Source organism: Antechinus flavipes, chromosome 3 (assembly GCF_016432865.1).
Source record: "Antechinus flavipes isolate AdamAnt ecotype Samford, QLD, Australia chromosome 3, AdamAnt_v2, whole genome shotgun sequence".
Taxonomy (NCBI): Eukaryota; Metazoa; Chordata; class Mammalia; order Dasyuromorphia; family Dasyuridae; genus Antechinus; species Antechinus flavipes.
Genome location: NC_067400.1, coordinates 416,810,948 through 416,832,810, shown reverse-complemented (window position 1 = coordinate 416,832,810; position 21,863 = coordinate 416,810,948). Strand labels below are relative to the sequence as shown.

General features: G+C 33.2%; 1 protein-coding gene across 1 annotated transcript in view; it reads right to left on the bottom strand.

Moving 5' to 3' along the window:
* OLA1 (Obg like ATPase 1) overlaps nucleotides 1-21,863 on the bottom strand; it is a 234,796-nt gene that overhangs the window by 202,163 nt on the left and 10,770 nt on the right. The window contains exons 3-4 of the mRNA XM_051991094.1: nucleotides 10,226-10,369; nucleotides 1,759-1,886 (exon numbers count right to left, since the gene is read on the bottom strand). Coding sequence (XP_051847054.1) covers nucleotides 1,759-1,886; nucleotides 10,226-10,369 — 272 coding nt within the window. The remainder of the gene's footprint in view (nucleotides 1-1,758; nucleotides 1,887-10,225; nucleotides 10,370-21,863) is intronic.

The following is a 21,863-nucleotide window of genomic DNA, read 5'->3' as shown; positions in this document are numbered from 1 at the left end:
CAAGAAATACTTCAGTTTTGAAGAAGGAGGAATTTTTTCTATATCATCCTAATTTTCTTTTGGTTTGAAACTTTTTTTGACTTTGTCATAGTTCATTTAAATTTGTCTTTGCACAGATTTCTTAATGCATTTTGATAAATTAATCTCTACATAATTGATACATTTTGTCTTCATTGCAAAAGACCCTTATCTTTCAGTTTCCCTTGTTTCTTAGGGACTCCTATGTAGAAAAGTAGATGACAGAGTTTATTTTTTATTATGCTTGTTTACTGGTGATTTATTAAATTGTTATTGGATTTTTTAAAAAAAGCATAAAAAGAAATGGCTAGGTTTTAATTTGTACTGATGTGTGAAGTGTTCATCTTGATAGAGCACTGATATATTAAGTAAACTACTTAGGACAATAGTCAATACATGCCATAGAATGGATCTAAACCCAAGTCGTTCTGCTTTTTGGCACTAAAATATACTGTTGCTTCTCCTCTAATATTATTTTGTTGTATGTTCTTCATTTTCAAAGAGAACCAATGTCATCTCAAGGTGATGATCTGACTTTCTAATTCTTACTCTTCTTCTAGTATAGTCAGGATTCAAATCACGACCTACAAAATATAGCCATACTGCAACAATACATATAAGTTAAATTACCTAAAATGCCCTTATCTAAATAAAAACTTCTTATTTCCACTAACTCAAGAATCTGAGTTATGATTCATTCATATAGATACTTCTTCCACATAACATGAACTCTCTGACTTAGCAGGTCAGGCAAATTAGAGCTATTGTGGGCAAAAATAAAAAAATCATCATCTTAAAGCTAACCTGGTGAAGAACCATATTTAACTGGGTGGTTGATACCCTCCATTATCACAAGATCCATGTCTGCAGTTTAACACAGGCACAATCTCCAAAAAACTAAATTTTCAAACATAATACTCTTATTGTATGGATATAATTCTGCTCCATAAAATTATGCCTAACAAACAATATGTTAGAATAAGATCATTTATATAATATAATCAAGCTAAAATGTCACAAACTCCTCCCTATCTTCAAAAGTGCTTGCTTTAACAATATAACATTCACCTCTTTACAACATTGTTCTTATGGAAGAATTTTTAAAAAGAAGGGACATGATGCTATTTATATTTTTTGAAATTTGCATTAGACTTTTTTTCCTCTATCTAAAGTAAAAAATAATACAGTAAACAGAAAAAATGCTCATCCCAACACACCTACCAATGCACTCAAAGATGAAAAGTAGTACTATGGAATCCATTTTAAGGAACTATCTATATAAAAAGATTTTGCACCTATCACAATTATATATCAAGAGATAAATAACAAAAAATACAGTTTTATTAAATCTACCAAAATTGAATATTCTTTTACACAAAATCTGGTTCACAATTCCAGTTTTTTTAATCAGTATAATTTTTACCAACCTGGTAACCATCTATAAATATAACATTTCAAATTCTAAAAGATTCATTTCTGTCTCCCTAATACACTGAATATATTTCTGATGATGTCAATGGACACATTCAATGATATATTATATTAGAACAGTATAACTATGGTACAAAATTTAAATGGATTGATTTTTTACATAGGACAAGGATCCCATCATGACTTAAGGTTTCAAGTACCAAATAATAATGGAACTTACATAAATAAAGAAAATATTTAAGATATCACTTTTTTCTATATAAATAGAAAAATGGTCTTTAATCTCTTCGATTAAACAAGTTTACATACGCATTAGATGAAAGATTCCATCGCAGGCGCTTATATGAGACAAAAAGGCATTTCCTAGCCCCTGTCCAGCATGAGCTCCTTTCACAAGGCCAGCAATATCAACTACATTCAAAAAGGCTGGAATTTTGCTGAAAGATTAAAAAAAAAAAAAGTCATTATAAAATAGTATTATGTCTGCCACCCAATCCACTGACAACATCCGAAAACAGTTTAATTTAAACAAATTTTTCTTTTCTAGAAAAATCTACGTAATACAATTTTTTATTACATTTAGATTTTTCTCACCTGATGAAAGGGGAAATAATTAAGCAGCAATATGTTTTCCGGTTGACTCCAAAGATTAAAAAGTATTAATCAAATTCCTCAATCACCATTACAGTATACAACAGATACACATATATTTGTCAAATACATATTACATTAAATCAGAGATATTCTGAATAAATATTTTTACACAAGTCATACTTAATTCAACAGGGACTTAAAATTAAGTACCTTTCTTGACTTGACTTCAAACACTGTGCCAAAGGTAAAGATCAAAAACAAAGCAAAATCTTACCAACAAAAGTTTCCATTTCACTAGAGGGAAAAACATGTACGAAATAAATACTCAAATTTTGGCAAAAGAGAATATTAACTACTGGGGGAATCAGGAAAAGCTTCATGTAGTCAATGACATTTGAGCTAAGCCTTTAAGGAAACTATAGTTTCCATGAGATAGAAGTAGAAGGAAGGCCATTGCAGGAAGGCAGCACAGCTTGTTTAAAGGTAATGACATACAGAGTTTGGTTAGAATGTGAAACAATCAAGAAAGATAAGACGGGACAGGAATCTGAAATACCTAACAGATCAGTTTATATCATATACTAGCAGCAACAGAAAGTAACTAAAGCTTCTTGAGTGACAGTCAAATTTATACTCGATATACTTAAGTACCAAACATTCATACTTCAGGCACATGTAATTCAGTTGATAGGGTTACTCCTCTCAACAAGGTATTAATCAGGGCATTAGTATAACTTAAATAGTCCCCCAAAGTTGCTACAACAAAAATATTCATCATCACACAGGCCAACTTGATGAGTCTTTCAATTTACTCTCTTGTTCCTCCTCTTTCCTTTCTTTCTTTTAAAATATTCTTTCTTAAATGGGATAGTTCTAATAGAAGGGGAAAGACACTGGAAAAAATTTAGGCAAATAAAAACCAAAAATGTCAATAAAAAAATTTTTTAAAAGAAAGTTAGGAAGAGGTAAAGATTTGAAGAAAAAATGAGTTCTGTTTTAGACATGTTTAATTTAAGATGTCTATGGGCATCTGGTTCAAGATGTTCAAAAGCAACTGGAGATTAAGAGAGAAGAACACACAAATCTCAAAATCACCTACATGGAGACAGCAACTGAGCCTTTGAGTGCCTAAGGGCAGAACCTTAGGGAATACCAACAGTTAACAGACATAACTTAGATGAAAAGCCAGCAAAAAAGACTGAGAAGGATCAGACAGACAGATAGGAGAAAAAAAGAGAAAGAAGTATCATGAAAATCTAGAGGATAAACAAAAGTATCCAGAAGAAGAGGGTGACTAACAGTGTCAGAGGCTGCTGAGAGGTCACATAAGTTAAGAATTAAGAAAATGTTATTAGATTTGCTTACTATTATATCATTTGGTGACTTTGGAGACAACAATTAATATTCAATGATGAGGTCAAAAGCCAGTTTGCAGGTGTTTAAATTCAAGCCAGGAGAGAGAGTAAGTGAAGCACTGTGTATAGATGTCTCAAGTTTAGCCAAAGTAAAGGAAAAAAAGAGATACAGAATGATAACTGGAAAAAAGAATAAGATCAAATGAGGAGTTTTTTAAGGAAAGACAAGGCCATATTTATAGGCAAGAAAGAAGCAAATAGTAGATAGGAAAAGACTGATGATTAGTGAATGGGAATAATAGAGGGTGTAATCAGCTGGAGAATATGGAATCAGAATCAAGGGAACAGAGGATTTGCTTTGGCAAGAACAGCCATCTCTTCACAAGAGACAGGAAGAAAGAGATAATAGGTGAAGAGATTTGAGATGAGAAGAGAAATAGAGTTGTCAAGTGAATGGCCCCAAAGTTTTCAGTAAAGTAGGAGGCAAAGAGGATAGAAGTTAAGAGGATAGAAGAAAGGATGAAAAGTTTAGAAAAGCTGCTGTGGTAGGTAAGTGGGATATCAAGTCAGAAATGTTTGAAAGGACTTCCCTGCTACAGTGATGAACCTGCTGAGCTTATTTGAAATAAAACAAACAAAAAAACCACAATTTTTTAAATAGCACTCAGTTTTTTCAGGCCCCTTCCACTTCCACTATAAGGCAGGCAGAGGGTACTAAGAATCATACCGTTTGTAAATGGGATATAACTATTAATTGAGTTTTGGTACTCTACACATGTTTGTCCACCAACCAAAAACATCAAAAGACCCTAACTTTCGAGCTAGAAAGGATCCCAGAAGTCATTTACTCCAATTTTCTTATTTTCCAAAGAAATTAACTGAGGTGAGTGGAGGTAAGTATTTGGCAGACAAGCAAAGACAAAGTTGAATTGAATCCTCTGATTCCACTGTTCCATATTATCTCATAAAGGATCCTCTTCAATTGCAATACTCAAGGCTGCAAATCATAGAGCACCATAATCTTCAAAAATTTGGTGTTTTGGGAATAACTTAGAATTCTGGAAAGATACCTGGTTGATATAAAGTAATCAAAGCATATTACATGAACTTGGCTCTTCAACAATGATGTCATTCAAGGCAATTCTAATATACTTGTGATGGAAAGAGCCATCTGCATCTAGAGAGAGAACTCTGGAGACTGAATATTGATCAAAGCACAGTATTTTCATCTTTGTTGTTGTTTGGTTTTTTTTTTCCCCTTTTTAATCTGATTTTTCTTGGAAAACATGACGAATATGGAAATGTGTTTAGAAGATTTGCATATGTTTAAACTATATCAGATCGCATGCTGTAGAAGGGGGTGGGATTTGGAACACAAGGTTTTGCAAAGGTAAATATTGAAAACTATCTTTGTATATATTTGGAAAAATAAAACACTACTTAAAAATGTTTTTTAAAACAAAGTATATCACAAAAATGATGGAAAAAAAAAAGCACAAAAATATCATCAAGAATTATAAATGACAGAAAAAGGAGACAGTGTCTCAACCAGAAATCAAGTTCAACCCATGGAAAGTTAAAAGGCTATTAACAGAAGGCCTCTGCGCAAGGGGCAGTTGCTCTATGGAGAAGTCATAGTAATACAGAGGGAAAAAAAAAAAAAAAAAAGAATGAAGAAATAAAGAGTAGATTGTGATCTGTATGCTGGAAGAAGTGCCTCATTTGTGATGACATCCCAAGTTCACTTAAGTATTTAAGTACTGGCTATTGTGCTTTTCTTAGTTATACTGTGAACAAAATTACAGTATGGAAAGATCACATTCTTTCATTACATTTCATAAACTGAGGAAAACCACAGGAAAATATGCAAGTATTTGGCAAGGCATTGAAAAACATGTATTAAATACTACGGACAAAGAATTTTGCAAGGCAGGGACTCACAAATTTTAAGAATGGTCCCAAACCTTATAGTCTAGCACAAATTATGACAAACAACTATAATATAAAATAATACATAGAGTAGCACAGGGTGTAGCAAACAATTATAATACAAATTAATACAAGATAAGTATATGAGAGAAATACAAACAGATGCTGGTGTGATGGGGGGAGGGGAAAAAAGATGATCAAGTGGAAGATCAAGGAAAAAAGATATCATGAAGGAACTAGCATTTCACTTCAACTATATTAGATGAGTCAACTCAAATAGTTGGGGTAGAGTATTCCAAGCCCAGAGAATAATGTGTGTACAAAGGTAAGAATGTAAAAATGTAAGGAGCATAAAATAGATAAATACTCAACTATTTAATGCTGTGTGTGTGTTTTCCTTTGCAGAAAACAATTCACATAACACCAAGAACTTTCATTTTGCATTGGTATTACTGTGCCGAATACAAGGCCTGTTACACAGTTATCATTTAATAAACAATTGTTAATCACTTAAGCACAGAGGGCAGAAAATATTAAAAAGGTAAAAAACTTCCCAATTGATAAATGGTCAAAGGATATGGACAGATGAAGAAATTAAAGCCATTTGTAGTCATAAAAAAAATGTTCTAAATCACTAATGATCAGAGAAATGCAAATTAAGACAACTCTGAGGTACCACTTCACACTTCTCATATTGGCTAAGATAACAGGAAAAGAAAATGATATAGGTTGGAGTAAATGTAGGAAAACTTGGATATTAATACCTTGGTGGAATTGTGAACTGATCCAATCATTCTGGATAGCAACTGGAACTATGCCCAAGGGCGCTCAAACTGTGCATACCCTCTGATCCAGAAGTATCTCTAATGGGTCTGTATCCCAAAGAGATCATAAAAAAAGGGGAAAAGGATCCACATGTGCAAAAATATTTATATCAGTCTTTTTTGTCACTGCAAGGAAATGAATATTAAGTGGATGCCCATCAGTTAGGGAATGGGTGAGTAAGTTATGGTAGATGAATGTTATGGAATGTTATTGTTCTATAAGAAATGACCAGCAGGATGATTTCAGAAAGGTTTGGAAAGACTTACATGAACTGATGATAAGTGAAATGAGCAGAGCCAGGAGAACATTGTGCACAGAAGCAGCAAGACTATGTGATGATCAGCTGTGATGGACTTGGCTCTTTTCAACAATGAGGTGATTGAGGCCAATTCCAATAGATCTGTGATGGAGAGAGCCATCTGTATCCAGAGAGTACTGTGGGGACTGAGTGTGGACCAAAACATAGTGTTTTCACTTTTTTGTTGTTGTTGTTGTTTGCTTCTTTTTCTTTTTTGTTTATTCCCCTTCTGCTCTGATTTTTCTTGAACAGCATGATGAATATGAAAATGTTTGGAAGAACTGCACACGTTTAATCTATATTGGATTGTTTGCTGTCTGGAGGCAGGGAAGGAGTAAGGAAATGTAAAGAGGCAGAGTAAAACAATTTTTACATCAACTCTGCAGAAAATGGAGAACTGAACAGTTTCCTCCAGAGCAATGCTAGTTCCTATTCACACAGCAAAAAAATAAGTCTGGCAATAGCAATAACAGTTTGGAAAAAAAAGGATGATATGAGTAGAAAGAGATGTTGGGAGGCTATGATATCATTCTAACTAGATGAGAATGAACCAGTACTAAAGGTTAAATAATTTGAATGACAGTTCTTTGAGACTAACTAGATGTAAGAAAAATTACATGTCAAAAACACTAAGTCACATACAAGATTGTTTTTTTGTTGTCCTTAGTTCTCAGAGGACCAAAATGACATTACTATATTGGGGTCAAGATTCAGTATGTCCAACTGTGGCTGATCAAACCAACATAAATTTACAAGCCTCTACACAGGTACCACAGGGACAAATAATCCACATGAATACTTGGAGTGAAGAGGGTTCTAAATTTGCTCATCTCACATTTCTTTTGAGCTACTACAATTCTGCTTTAATCATAGAGCACAGTACTTCCTTAAATAAGAGCAAGCCTTGCTGGGCAGTCCTATGCCAATGTCTCTCATGTCTCACAACTGATTCCAAAGTTCTTAAGAAAAATCTTGAGAATATCTTTGCATGGGTTCTTCTAATCATCCTGTGAGCAACTGTAAAATAACCTTTGAGGAAAATGTTCTTCTGGTATTTGGTGGAGATCAGAACTGTTAACTTAAGTAGAATGCCTCAGTGTCTGGTATCTTATCCTTTCAGATGATCTTCAGAATCTTCTGGAGATAATTCAAATGGAAATTCAGTTTCCTGACATAGCGCTAGCATATTGTTCAGGTTTAACAGGCATGAGGTTAGACCTTCAGTTTACTAGACAACATAACACCTCTTCTCTTCCACACTTTTCTTCAAAGACTCCCAAACGTAGAGTTAGCTTCAGCAATGGGTGTATCAACCTCATCTGCATGTATATTCCTGAAAAGTATACTGCCCAGGTTAAGAAAACTTATCCACAGCATTCAAAACTTATCCATTTGCTGTAAATTGATGGTTTCACATAGATAATGTGGCTAGTAGAGAACCTGTGTTTTTTTGGTGTAAATGTTCGGCCAAAATAAGCACAAGAAGCAGAGAATCATTTCATACTTTGTTGCATCTCAGCCTCAGAGGCTGCATCCTCAAACTTGGCAGAAATACAAAGGTACAGGACCACTTTGCCGTTTCCGTCTCCAGCTCATTTTACAGATGAAGAAAGTAAGGCAAACAGGGACAAGTGATTTGCCCAGGGTTACACATGTGTATGGCTAAATTTGAAATCAAATTTCCTCATTCCAGGTCTAATACTCTATTCACATTGTCACCTAACCCTACTGTAGAAAGTAGTTTAAAAGTAGACAAGTCAAATGGAACAACAGGTTCCATTTGAAAAAATGGTGGAAAAAAAAGGCTAATACTGTACATAATGATTTCGAGAAACTTCAACTTTAGAGTTGGTAAGATTATTGGCAAACTTTAGAAGAGTTTTATAGTATTGGATTGTGAGAATGATAAGGGAGTAAGGAGCAAGTGTGTGGTGAAGAAACAGAAGTTATCTCATATAAACAGTGTTGGGGGCAGTAGAAGACTGGAGTCAGAGGATCTGAGTTCAAATCCAGACTCAGATATTTAATAGCTGTGATCCCTGACCCAATTATTTAATTACTATCTGCCTCAGTTTCCTCATCTATAAAATGGGAATAATAATAATAATAGTGATAACGCCTACCTCCCAAGGTGGCTGTGAGGATCAAATGAGATATTTGTAAGTGCTTACTACATACAGTTCCTATCATACAGTAAGCACTATATAAATACTAGCTACTATTATTAGCTATTATTAAATAGAGATAAAAAACATAATCCTTTGAGTCAAAGAAAAAAAATATTTTTAAGCCTGGGAAGACCTGAGAAAATTTATAGGCAAATGGGAAGAAGCAAATGAGAGGAAAAAGGAGACTGAATATCAACAACAAAACGAGGATTGTTAAAAGAAGATAGAAAATGGGTTAAGAAAGACTACAGAGCAGAGATTACAAAGGAGCACTACTTCTTCAGAGATAGATAGAAAGAGAGAAAAAGAGATGATTATAGAATCATAGGAAAACAAGATTTTAGAAAAGAAAAGAATCTCTGAAAATATTCACTCTAACTACTTATTTAATATAACAGAAAACCAAGGTTCATAAAAATAAAACAACTTGCTCAAGGTCATATAAGTAATAAATTGAAATCTGAGCAAGAGTTCTTTCCATTATGCCATTCTAATAATATCAGTAAGAAGTTTTGTCAATGGATACTGTAAGTGAAGGGAGCAATCTAAAATTTTCAGGCAAAGATTAAAGTGGAAGATAAGACATATAAGTATAATCGTTATATGAAAGAATCAACACAACAGATGATCATTTTCCACTAAGTTCTAAACATTCTGCCTTAACCACAGATGCAGGTATTAATTTATCCTGCTAGTTAAAAGAAACACAACATTGTTATCATTAACTACTGTAATGAGCACTTTCCCAATTGTTCCATTTTTTTCCCTGAAAAAAGTAATTAGTGAACGCCACAGTTTCTAATTAAACTGCTTTTAAATACTTGCCACATTAAGAACTTCTGAAGTTTCCATCTTTGTCAGATTTCAAGGAAGTAATGTGTTTTTTACTTTAGGACCAAGCAACTTAATGCTAAAGCCAAAGACTTTTGCTTTGTGTTTTTGTAAAGCCATTTTCAAAGTGCTTACCTGTAGCTAGCAGGTTTGATTTTTCAGACTAAAGTGTTATAATTGAAATAACATTATATTTCTTGAAAAACAAACACTTGGAAATTGAAGGGTCAAGTGTCTAATTTCTGTAACATGATGTATTGGAATAACTATCATATTTTACTCTGGATCAAAGTATTTTTTTTTTCCCATACCCAAATACATGTGTTTTGCTGGTCTTAAAAAACCAAACAAACAACTATTTCAGTAATACATGTGAACTATTATTTTCCTATAGAGCCACAGGAATTTAGAGAAGGGTAAAATGACTCTGGGTACTGACAAGTCAAGGAAATCTTCACTGTAGTACACTAATAAGTGTTTAAGCATATGACATATTTGGTATGGCAGAAAGAGGAGAAAAGAGAAATACCAAGATGAAAAAAAATATGCAATACAGAAACAAACAAAAAAAAATTGAATTAATATAAAGGATTAAGAAAAGTCCAACATGTTAAAGAATCAAAAGTACTGTTCTAACTAAAAGGAAAAAAACAAATTCCAAATCATTCTTTCAAATTTAAACATTTTACAATAATTAATTTCTGCAGTAGTAGATCAATTTAGCCACTAACATAAGGAACAGAATGAAAATTTTTGACAAAAACAAAAACATTTACCTTGGAGGCTTGTGATATTGGCACAAAAAATCAAATCTATCATCAGGCACAGGTACTCGACTCTCATTAGGATCAATAGTGCAGAATGGGAAGTTTTCTGCTGCTGCCTGGCTCTTTGTTAGGACATTGAAGAATGTAGACTTCCTAAAAACAAAACATTTAAAAATAAATTGTTTTCCTGACACATGCATAAAATCCTCTAATCAAAATGTAAACATAATCCACAAGAGGAAAAAAATAACCTAAGCTAAAAAAGGAAAAACAGTTTTGCCATGAAATGGGAAATTAGTTTATAATACATAATAGTCATCAAGGTTAAAGTCTAAAAGAACATATGTAAATTCATTATTCAGAACTTAAAAGTATATCCATCAAAACAATGTATATGTAAAATGTGGATGGATGATAATATAATAGTACTTACTTTCCAAGATCAAAAGAGATAATATTTGTAAAACATTTATTAGCATAGTGCTTGGCACATAAGTAGATACTTAATATACGCTAGTTCTGTTCCCTCCTTGTTTCCCTCCATTCCCTATAAATTGTAATTAGGTTCACAAGCAATAATACAAAAAACTATTTAACTTATAGAGTACATTTCAGAGTAGGTCTGACTCAGGCCAGTCCCCTGGTATGATAGATTTAATAACGGAATAAAATGTGACAGTTAAAAAGAGAATTTTACTTAACCATAAAACTAGGATATTTAACAAGGACAGGCAATGAGAATCCCTTGAGGTTGATCCTACTGAGCAAAACTCCCATTGAGATTTGCCAGATAAGCATCTGAGAGTACCTCTGACTCCTCCTGGCTGCGTTCTATTAAGGAGAAGAAGATATCATGCTGCTGAGCCAAACAAGAGTCCAGAATTTTCTGGATTCATTTTAAGAAAAAGCCAGCCTAATTTGCAAGGGAGAGAGAAGTTAGGATAATTATACAATACTAAATGAAACTATTGAAAGTACACAAAACAAGAGAAGCATCTCTCTATTTTTGCATAAAACAACTTACCTCTCTCTATATATAAGAGAACCCTCCAGCATAAGTTAAGTCATTTCCCAAGTGCTTCAAGGATTGAAAAAAGGGTGGATACCCACTCAGAAGATAAAAATTCACAAGTCAAACAGCTACCTATCTAAATGTATGGTGAAGTGATAAGCCGAGTTGTGCTGGTACTATTTCCTATTAGAATTAAATAACGATTTCTTGTGCATCATGATAAATGTGGAAATATATTTGGAAGAATTGCACATGTTTAACCTATATGGAATACTTGCTGTCTATGGGAGGGGGATGGCAGGAAGGGAAGGAGAAAAATTTGGAACACAAGATTTTGCAAGGGGAAATTTTGAAAACCATCTTTGCATATATTTTGAAAATAAAAAACTTATTTTACAAAAGAATTAAATCAAGAAAGCAACTGGGAAAATTAAAGGACAGTCAACCATGAATAATCCACATAAATAGATTATCCAAAGCAATTTTCTTTATTGCCAAGTCTAACTTCATATTGCTACCCACGATCGTTTTGGGTTATGTCCTTCTGTATTAGTTGATTTTTGCTCAATGAATGACAGTGTAACCTAATCTAATCTTAATTAAGTAAATATGGCCCCACCCATTTTTCAGATCCTTTCCAACCCCAGATTATTCTTCTGTCCTCTTTCCCCCAAAGAAAACTGCAACAAAACAAAGCCAATATAATATTGGTTCATGCTCTCTAAACCCCAGGCCTATTCCTTCTTCAATTCTCTAAGCTCCTAGACAACTTTTTAAAAATACCTGATTTCTCAGAAGAACTGCAAGCTAGTGAGAACAAAAAGAATGCTCCAAAGCTTAATAAGAGAAATGCAAATAAAAACATGCCTATGGCTTTAATTCAGATCCAAAAAATTTCCAAAGAACACAAAAAATGTGAAATCAATACAGATTGTAGAAAGATCAACCAATAAATATTTATTACATGCTTACCTTATGCCAAACACTGATAGTACATTATTGGTAGACAATCAGTATAACCACAATGAAAAGTGATCTGAAATTATTCAACTAAAAGCTATATAAAATAAAATGTCTATATTCCATACCCCTTTAAGTCAGAGATTCTACTACTTAGCATAAAACCCAAGAAATCATTGATACCAGAGTCCTACGCAACAAAATACTTATAACAGTACTTTTCTATACTACAAAGAACTGGAAACAAATTAAGTACCCAAAGACTGGGTAATGAATCTAGAAAAGCAGGAAAAGATCTTAATGAACTCATAAAAAATGAAGCAGGCAAAGACAAATTTTATAGACACAGAGACACACAGGAATATAATGTAAATGGAAAGAATTGCCACAAATCAATCAAAAATAAATATTACAAAATTGCAATAAGCATAGCTCAAAAGAAGAAATATCAAAATATGTCTGCTTTGCATAGGTGAAAGATTCATGAGTACAGTGCATTATACATATTATCAGTCTTTTTACTGTATTAACTGGCTAATTTCTTCCTTTAAAAAAATTATTTGTTATATGAGACAGCTCTTTGGAAGGGGGAAAGAGAAATACAAGGAGAAATTCTGTCGATATAAAAACAAACAAAAATAATAAAATAAATATTTAAGAAAAATAAATTTAAAATCTAGGCTTTCAGATAGCAAGTTCACCAAGAAAAAGGGCTTGCAAACTTCATATATTTGATCCAGCAATATCACTGCTAGAGAGCATAAAAAAGGGAAAAGGACCTACATGTACAAAAATAGTTACAGCAGTTTTTTTGGAGGTACCAACTGGGGGATGGCTAAACAAGTCATGACATATGAATGTAATGAAATACTATTGTGCTAGAGAAAGAATATTGGGAAATGAATGTGGATTACTTGTATTTTTTTCTTCCCAGGTTATTTTTACCTTCTGAATCAAATTCTTCTTGTGCAACAAGAGAACTGTAAGGTTCTGCACACATATATTGTATCTAAGATATACTATAACATATTTAACATGTATAAGACTGCCTGCCATCTAGGGGACGGGGTGGAGGGAGGGAAAGGAAAAGTTGGGACAGAAATGAGTAGAAGGGATAATGTTGTAAAAAATTACCCAGGCATATGTTCTGTCAATAAAAAGTTATTTAAAAAAAAAGAAAAGAAAAGAAAAGAAAAACTATTGTGCTATAAGAAATCATTAGCAGAGAGATTTCAGAAAAACCTGGACTTAAATGAGCTGATGCCAAATGAAGTGAGAGAAACAAGAGAACACTATACAAAGTAACAGTAACAATGTGCAATGATCAATTCTTCTCAGTAATACAATGATTCAAAACAATTCCAAAAGACTCATAATTAAAAATGATATCACAAATAATGGAGTGTGAATGCAAATCAAAGCATAAGAATTTCACTTTGGGGGAGGAGTGAGGCGGTTCATGTTTTTTTCTTTTTTTCCTTTATTTTGTTTCTTCTTTTATAATGTGACTAATGTGAAAACATGTCTTACACAATGGCATATGTATAACATCTTGAAGCTTGTTATCTTGAGGCAGTGCGAGGGAAGGAAAAAAATTCAGAATTCAAAATCTTTCAAAAAATTGTCGAAAATTGTCTTCACATGTAACTAGAAAAAATAAAATACTATAATTTTTTTAAAAAGGAGAGCTATATATTTTTTCCCAGTTTCCACCAACCCTAAATCCCTACAAGGAGATAACCATGTATCAGAAACACAGAAATTATATCTGAATCCATGAGTTACAATAGTTTTCCTAATAAATACAGGAGTAAAACAAGGATATCTACTCCGTTTCTATAGTTCTGGAAATGCTAGCAATAGTAATAAGATAAAATAAAGAAATTATAGACCAAAAAAGATACACAAAGAGGAGACAAAACTTTGATCTTCTAATGACAATGATGGAAATTTATAGGAATCAGGAAATACACTAATTAAGGTCAATTGTTAACTCTAGGAACATTACATATTACAAAAAAAAAAAAAACACACACACACACAAAACAAAACAGTATTTCCATATAATAACAAAATCCAAGAGACATTAATAGACAAATAAATATGAATCAAGGTAACTACAAAATAAATGCAGCTAGGTGGTACAATGAATAAAGTACCAAGCTTAAAGTCAAGAAGACTCACCTAGCTAAAGATGAGATATTTCATCTGGACAATGATTTGGGTTTTATAAGGAAAGGCAGAATGAGACATGAAAAACCAATAGATAATAGTAAAACGGGAGGGATTTAGGAATTCTTGAACATGGAAATGGTACATTTATGGGTGATGGCAAGATCAAGGATGACTATCTTTCGGTTACAAAGAACTCCTTAAAGAAAAAAACAACTAAATTAACCAGAAAAAATATTCATGGCTGAGAAGGATGAAAACAAGCATTTATAAAATGCCTACTATGTGCCCATCCTCTATTCTAAGCCAAGAATGCAACAAAATATTATAATTTAAAAAAGTATCACTCAATATAATCCTAGGAGGTAGGTAATATTATTACCCCCATTTATAGTTGAAGAAAGTGAGGTAGATAGAGGTTAAGTCATTTGCCCAGGACCACAATTCTAGTTAAGTGTCTGAAAACAAATTCCAATTAAGACCTTCCTGACTGACTCAAGAACTGGCACTCCATTCTACTTCGCCATCTAGTGGGAGTAAAATATAAGGAGACTGAAAAGGTCAGAAGGAACCAGATTATAAAGAACTCTGAATGTTAAACAGACAATTTAATGCTGGCTCTAGAGATATCAGGAAACCACTAGAAAGTCCAAGCAGCAGGCTATCCGGATAGCCAATGATGAGATGACGATTTGAACCTGGATGCTTTTCAAGCCATAAATGAGGAAGGGCAGAACCTCCAGAACATGGCAATCAATTGGACATGGAGAGTGAAAGAGAATGAATAGAGAATGAGTACGAATGACTGTGAAGATGGTGGTACCCTCAACAATAATAAAAGTTATATAGAAAGGAGGATTTTAAGTGAAAAGATAATGAGTTCTGTCTTAGACACAATGAGTTTAAGATGTCCACAGGATAACCACTTTGTTAAGTCTGAAACACAACAGAAGATACAAATCTGAAAGCTGGGAGAAAAAAAAGTCATATTTCCAGATCTTAAATTATATTATAAAGCAGTAAAGTTTTGGTATTGGTTAACAAAGAAGAAAAAGAGACCAAAGGAACAGACTAAAGGCAAAATATGAAACTATTTGACTCAAAACCAATGTTCAATTAATACAAAAACATAAACTACCAAGAAGAGGACTCCCTATTTTAATGTTTTGGTTTTTTTTTTTTTTTTAACTAAGAGGACAAAAATGTAAAAAGCATGGCAGAAATTATACCAAAATCTGACACCATGTTTTGAAATAAATTCAAAAAAGATATATCTTAATATTACAGATAATCCCATTTAAAATTTTGAAGTGAATTTACAAGTTAACAAAGCAAGAAGCCCAAGAAGATAAATAGTATTATGAATTGATATCAGAGTTCTAATTCTTGAGATATTCTTGCTGCACCTCTTACCCGGCAGCTCACACAATCGGTTCTTGTGCTCTAAGATTCAAACAATTCCTATGTAGTCTTCCATTGTGGAGACTCAAAAAAGTGACTGCCCAATCACACAGGAGGGGTTGAGAAGGAGAAATTGGATTTCTTGCTATCTAGGGCAGCCCTTAAGTTAAGGAACCCCAGGACTAATCAATCCTTTAAGGTGCTACCTCCTAATAATCCCTTTTTTCCTTCTCTCCCTTTTCTACTATTTGTCTGATATACCCAAGTGAGTGTAGATTTATTTATATTTCTATATATTCTTTACTCTTTTGATCAGTACATATACTAGTACAAGTGTCAGCCATTTTTTTAATTCCTTCCTTCTTATATGTGTGAACTTATATTTTTAAACTGAAAACATGAGGTAATTTTCCTAGCCTTGCTTACCCTTTCCTTCTAGTTACATTCCTTTTTGCTTTTCTTCCCATTCTTCTTTTAAGATCATTGAAAACTTAACAGAACCACTCCCAGATCTTCTGTCTGTGACCCCCGATAATGACTGGAATCAGAAAGAAAAAGAAAGGATATAGAAGTGCAAAAACCAAAGAGATGAATACAAATTTCTCCTCTTTTAAAAAACTGCCAATCTTGAAAAGTATGCTTTCATTTGAAGAGTGGGGCTGGAAGTCAGATTGCAAGAGGTAGAGAAGCAAATAGTAGGTAAAGAAATGAAGGGTAAAAAAGTATCTTCCAAGATTATGGAATCCAATGGAAAGAAAAGGCTAGGATAGCTTGAGGAGACAGCAGTAAGGCCATGAGAAGGTTGTTTCAAGATAGCAAAATATGGGGCTAGTTTATAGGTTACATAGGAAGGAGTTGATGGATAACAGACTAAAATGGGAGGGGCAAGCTCCCAAAGAAAAGAAGAAGAGAGAAAAGGCCAAAAAAGTGCTAAAAACGAGAGCAAAAGCAGAGAGAATGAAGCTCGATGTAGACATATTTTGAATGGAGCTCCTGAAGAAAGCACAAAACCATAATGACTGGGTTTACTAAAAATTTACATTAACTTATCTCAACTAGGCACTAATCTTTTCCTCCTTAACTGATTTTCTTTTTAAGTAACACTGAATTATTTACATAAAAGGAAAAGCAAATTGTACACAAGAGAGTCTCATGTACAATCATCATCTGCTCTATCCTACACACAGAAATAGGAAGGAAGAGAATAAGCAGTTATGTAGCACCTATGTGTGAGGCACCTTAAGTGTTTTTTCTTTTCTTTTCTTTTCTTTCTTTCTTTCTTTCTTTCTTTCTTTCTTTTTTTTTTTTAACAAATATTATTTCATTTAAACAAATGGCCACCCAAATCGGTGCTTAAATTTTTTTAATTTAAAATCTAGTAAACTCAGTAAGTTTATAACACAAAGTCTAAAACCAACTTTTTCATTCCAATTTAGTTTGTATTTACCTCAATTATTATGGCAGCTCAATTTTAAATTAAAGGAATTAATTCTGATTTGTATAAATCATTTACACTGATAAATTCTCCCCGCTTCATGTGGGGGCTCCATAGCACCAAAATCCTGAAAACTTATCTAATACAATTATATGAAGCCACTGCTCCAATATCCAATGGAATATTTTAGTTCATGTAAGACCTTTACCAATAGTTGGAATACTGAAAGCTTCAGCTGTGCTACAAAGAGTGAGACAGATCTCAAACACTTACTACCTCCTCTTACCCAATAGATTTAGGACTGGGAGGCAGATTAGAGAATTTCATAAATTCCACATGCCTAGCAAGGACACCTACCTACTTTGTGGCTGCAATGACAAAAAATATCTACTATAGGTGATTCTTTTTGCCAAAGCCTACTCTTCTCCCATCACTTCCAGTCTTCTAGAAATTTGTCTGCATCATCATTCTTTCTCTCTGTTTAATCTTTAATCTTCTCTATCTACTAGTTGCTTCCTAAAATCTACAAACATGTCCAAGTCATCTTTGTCCTTTAAAAAAAAATCATTTAATCCAATTACTTCTCCACACTCTCCTCCACATGAACTAACCTTCATGAGAAAACCATCTATTCTCAGGGCCTCCATTTACTTTCTCCTCACTCCATTCTGAACTTTCTGCAATTTGATTTCCAACTTCATTCAATTAAAACTGCTTTCTCCAAAGCTAGGAATGATCATTTAATTGCTAAACCTCTTCTCAATCTCATCCTTCTTCACCTCTCTGCAGCCTTTGCTATTGTATATTACTCTCTTCTCCTGTAAACCTGTATACTTTGTCCTAAGTTTTTAGGATACTTCTCTTTTCTGATTCTCATTTTTGTCTGACTTTTCAATCTCCCTTGCAGGGTCTTCCTCCAAGTCACATCTACTAAGCATGGGTGTCCCCTATAGTCTATCCTTGACCCCTCTTAATCCAAAGAATTCTTAATCTTTTTTGTGTAATAGATATCTTTCAAATTCTGATGAAACTCAGGGACACTTCAAAAAAAGGTTTCTAAATTCATAAAATAAAATGCATAGAATTGTTTACAACAGAAACCAATTACATTAAAAATACAGTTATCAAGACATTTTTTAAAAACCAAGTTTATAGAACCAATGTTAAAAAGAATTTATGCTCTATATTATTTTGCTTCATAATCATATCTATAACAATAAATCCCAGGATCTCTCTTGTCAGCCATAATTTCATATTACCAAATGCTTTCTGAACATCTTGAACAATATGTCCCATAAGCATCTTAAATTCAAAATTTCAAAAACAGAACTTAGTAATTTCCCCTAAAGTCCTCCCCCTTCCCAAGGAAGGACACCATTATCTTCCTAGTCATCAAGGTTCACAATCGCATTGTCATTTTTTGACTCCTCACTAGAATTCATTCCATATATACAATCTTTGTCAAATCATGAATTTCCACCTTCATAATTCTCCTTATAAATCCCCTTCTTCCCATTCATATAGCCATTACCATAATACAAGACTATCATCACCTCTTCCCAGCAATCTTTTAATTGTTTTTACTGCCTCAAATCTTTCCCAACTCAAATCCACTTTGTACAAAAAATTATTTTCACATGGCACCTTTCTCTATACCCAGAAGCCTATACCCAGGCTTCTTAAACTTTTTCCACTTGTGATACATTTTCGCCCAAGAAATTTTCACAGACAAAAATGTTCTAAATCACTACTGATTAGAAAAATGCAAATTAAGACAACTCTGAGGTACCACTACACACTTCTCAGACTGCCTGAGATGACAGGAAAAGATAATTATGAATATTGGAGGGATGTGGGAAAACTAGGACACTAATTCATTGTTGTGAAGTTGTGAATTGATCCAACCATTCTGGAGAGCAATTTGGAACTATGCCCAAAGGGCTATCCAACTATGCATACCCTTTGATCCAGCAACTTTCTATTGGCCTGTATCCCAGAGATCATAAAGGAGGGAAAGAGACCCACTTGTGCAAAAATGTTTCTGGCAGCCCTTTTTGTAATGGCAAGGAACTGGAAACTGAGTGGATACCCATCAGTTGGAGAATGGCTGAATAAGTTATGGTATATAAGAAAACGATCAGCAGGATGATTTCAGAAAGACCTGGGGAGGCTTATGTGAATTGATGCTAAGTGAAGTGAGCAGAACCAGGAGATCATTGTACACAGCGATAGCAAGCTTATATGATGATCAATTCTGATGGACATGGTTCTTTCCAACAATGAGATGATGCCAGTTCCAATGGTCTTGTGATCAAAAAAGCCATCTGCAAATCCTGAGAAAGGTCTGTGGGAACTGAGTGTGGATCATAACATAATGTTTTCATTCTTTTTGTTGTTGTTTGCTTGCATTTTGTTTTCTTTCTCATTTTTTTTCTTTTTAATCTGTTTTTTCTTGTGTAGCATAATTGTGGAAATATGTAGAGAAGAACTGCACATGTTTAACATATATTAGATTACTTGCTATCTTGGGGGGAGGGGAAGAAAGAGGGGAAAAACCAAATAGTTGTGCAAGTGATTTTCCCTAAGCACAGATCTGATGAGGTCATTCCTTAACTCAATCAACACTAGTGATTCCCTATGGCCTCAAGAATAAAATATAAACTCTTCTGTTTAGTTTTTAAAACATTTTCCAACCTATACTTACATATTCTTGCACATTGCTCCTGTTCTTTGCCTCTGAACTGGCCCTGCTGCTGTCCTCCTTCCCTGCAACCTAGAATAACACACTTCCTTCTCAGAGTCTCTCTAAACTTTGAGAGCTCAGTACCACCTTCTAAATGAAGTATTTCATGATCTTACCAATTTCTGGTGCTCTCCCTACCTAACTAGTAATAATCAATCATTTTGTAGCACATTTGTTCTGTATAGCCTTATATTTTTGCTTGTGTCCTGAGTTGGAATACAGGTTCCTTGAGAATAAAATTGCTTCATTCTTTATATTTGAATAACTAACCTGGCATCTATAGAAACATTAAATGCTCATTGATTATTATATCATATAATATGTAGCATTATATATTCTACTAATTGGCTAGGGCTTCATATCTTTAAGGGCTGTCTTAAAAGAGGTACATTTTTCAGAAAGTAAAATAAAGTCATACCATAAGATAGCCAATTAAAGGCTAATTTTTTTCCTCATTCAACAAAAATTCTTACATAAAATCAAACTGAATTTTGAAGACAAATCTCCATGTCTACAAATCATCTTATCTTGGCCATTTATTTAAAATTTTATAAAGTCTAAGCCAGTAGCTTTGTAGGCACACACACATTTAAAAAAAAAAAAAAAAAAAAAGCAGAAAGGAGGAAAGAAAAAGGAAAACTCTAAGGATTATTACTGTAGGCTTCAGTGGCATGTTAAGACATTTTGATCTATTCAAATCTATTACAGAAGAAAAGCTTTGCAAAAGCAAAGGAGAATTTGAAAGTTTTGCCCCTCAGCTGGCAGCGTTATAGCCTATAAGGCCTTTTGTGGAATGAGGACATTTTTATAAATTTTGACCCCTTAAAAACCATTAGTAAAAGCTTAAAAAGTAAAAGAAAAATAGAGCACCAATTTATCTCACCCAAATATATAGACTTTTACAAATATTATCTCAGTGTAAAAAAAAAAAAAAAAAAAGGAAAAGAAAGAAACCAGTTGGTGTAATAAATATCCATTACCAAAACATACCTTGGTTCTCATACCACTATATTCCAGAAAAAAAAATTTTTTTACTTCTAATCTTAAAAGAGAGCACAATTTTTTCTAAAAACATATGCAAAATTTCCGAATACTATGGGATCAGAAAAAGCAGAGCAAATCCTGAGAGAAATGCATTAGCCCACTCATCAAACATATATTCTGTGCCTTGAACTACTTTTTAAAAATTTACCCTAGGTTAATAATAACTGGCATTCATAGAGGGCTTTGAGTTATACAAGTACTTTGCATGCATTATCTTATTTGAACTTCCTAACAATTTTGTGTGTCAGATGAGTCTCACAGCATTACTATTCCCATTTACAAAAAAAGAAACTAAGGTTTAGAAAGATGAAATAAATTCATTCCCCGTGGTTACAGAGTTAGTATCAGACACAGGTTTTGAATCCAAGTTTTCCTAATTCCAAGTCAAACACTTTATTATCTCCCAGTAGTCTGAGGTACATATAAATACAATAATAACTATACCTCATTACAAGGTGTTTACATAGCATGGTAAATAAATGGGCTATTTTTAAAAAATTGTTTGGACAAAATTTGGACAAATGTACATAGTAATCAAGAGTAAAACAGCAAACTGAATTAGTTTTACTGTTAAGTATTATATGCCAGAATGTAAATAGAGGAATTATGGTAAATACAATGACATATCTGCCCAGGAAAAGACCAAAAAAATTCTTCAGCATAGTAAGATAGCTTGAAATCTAATGATATACATGATACCAAAAAGTAACACTACAAAGTGGGTAACCTCAGTTTTCAAGACTTTCCAATTTCATTTAAATTACCTTTATGTTTAAGTAATATAGTCTATCAAAATTCTATATATTTTCTCCTTTTTAAAATATACGTGTGTTGGAATCCTTACTAACTGTTAACTAATTAGAGTTGATCTAATCTTACA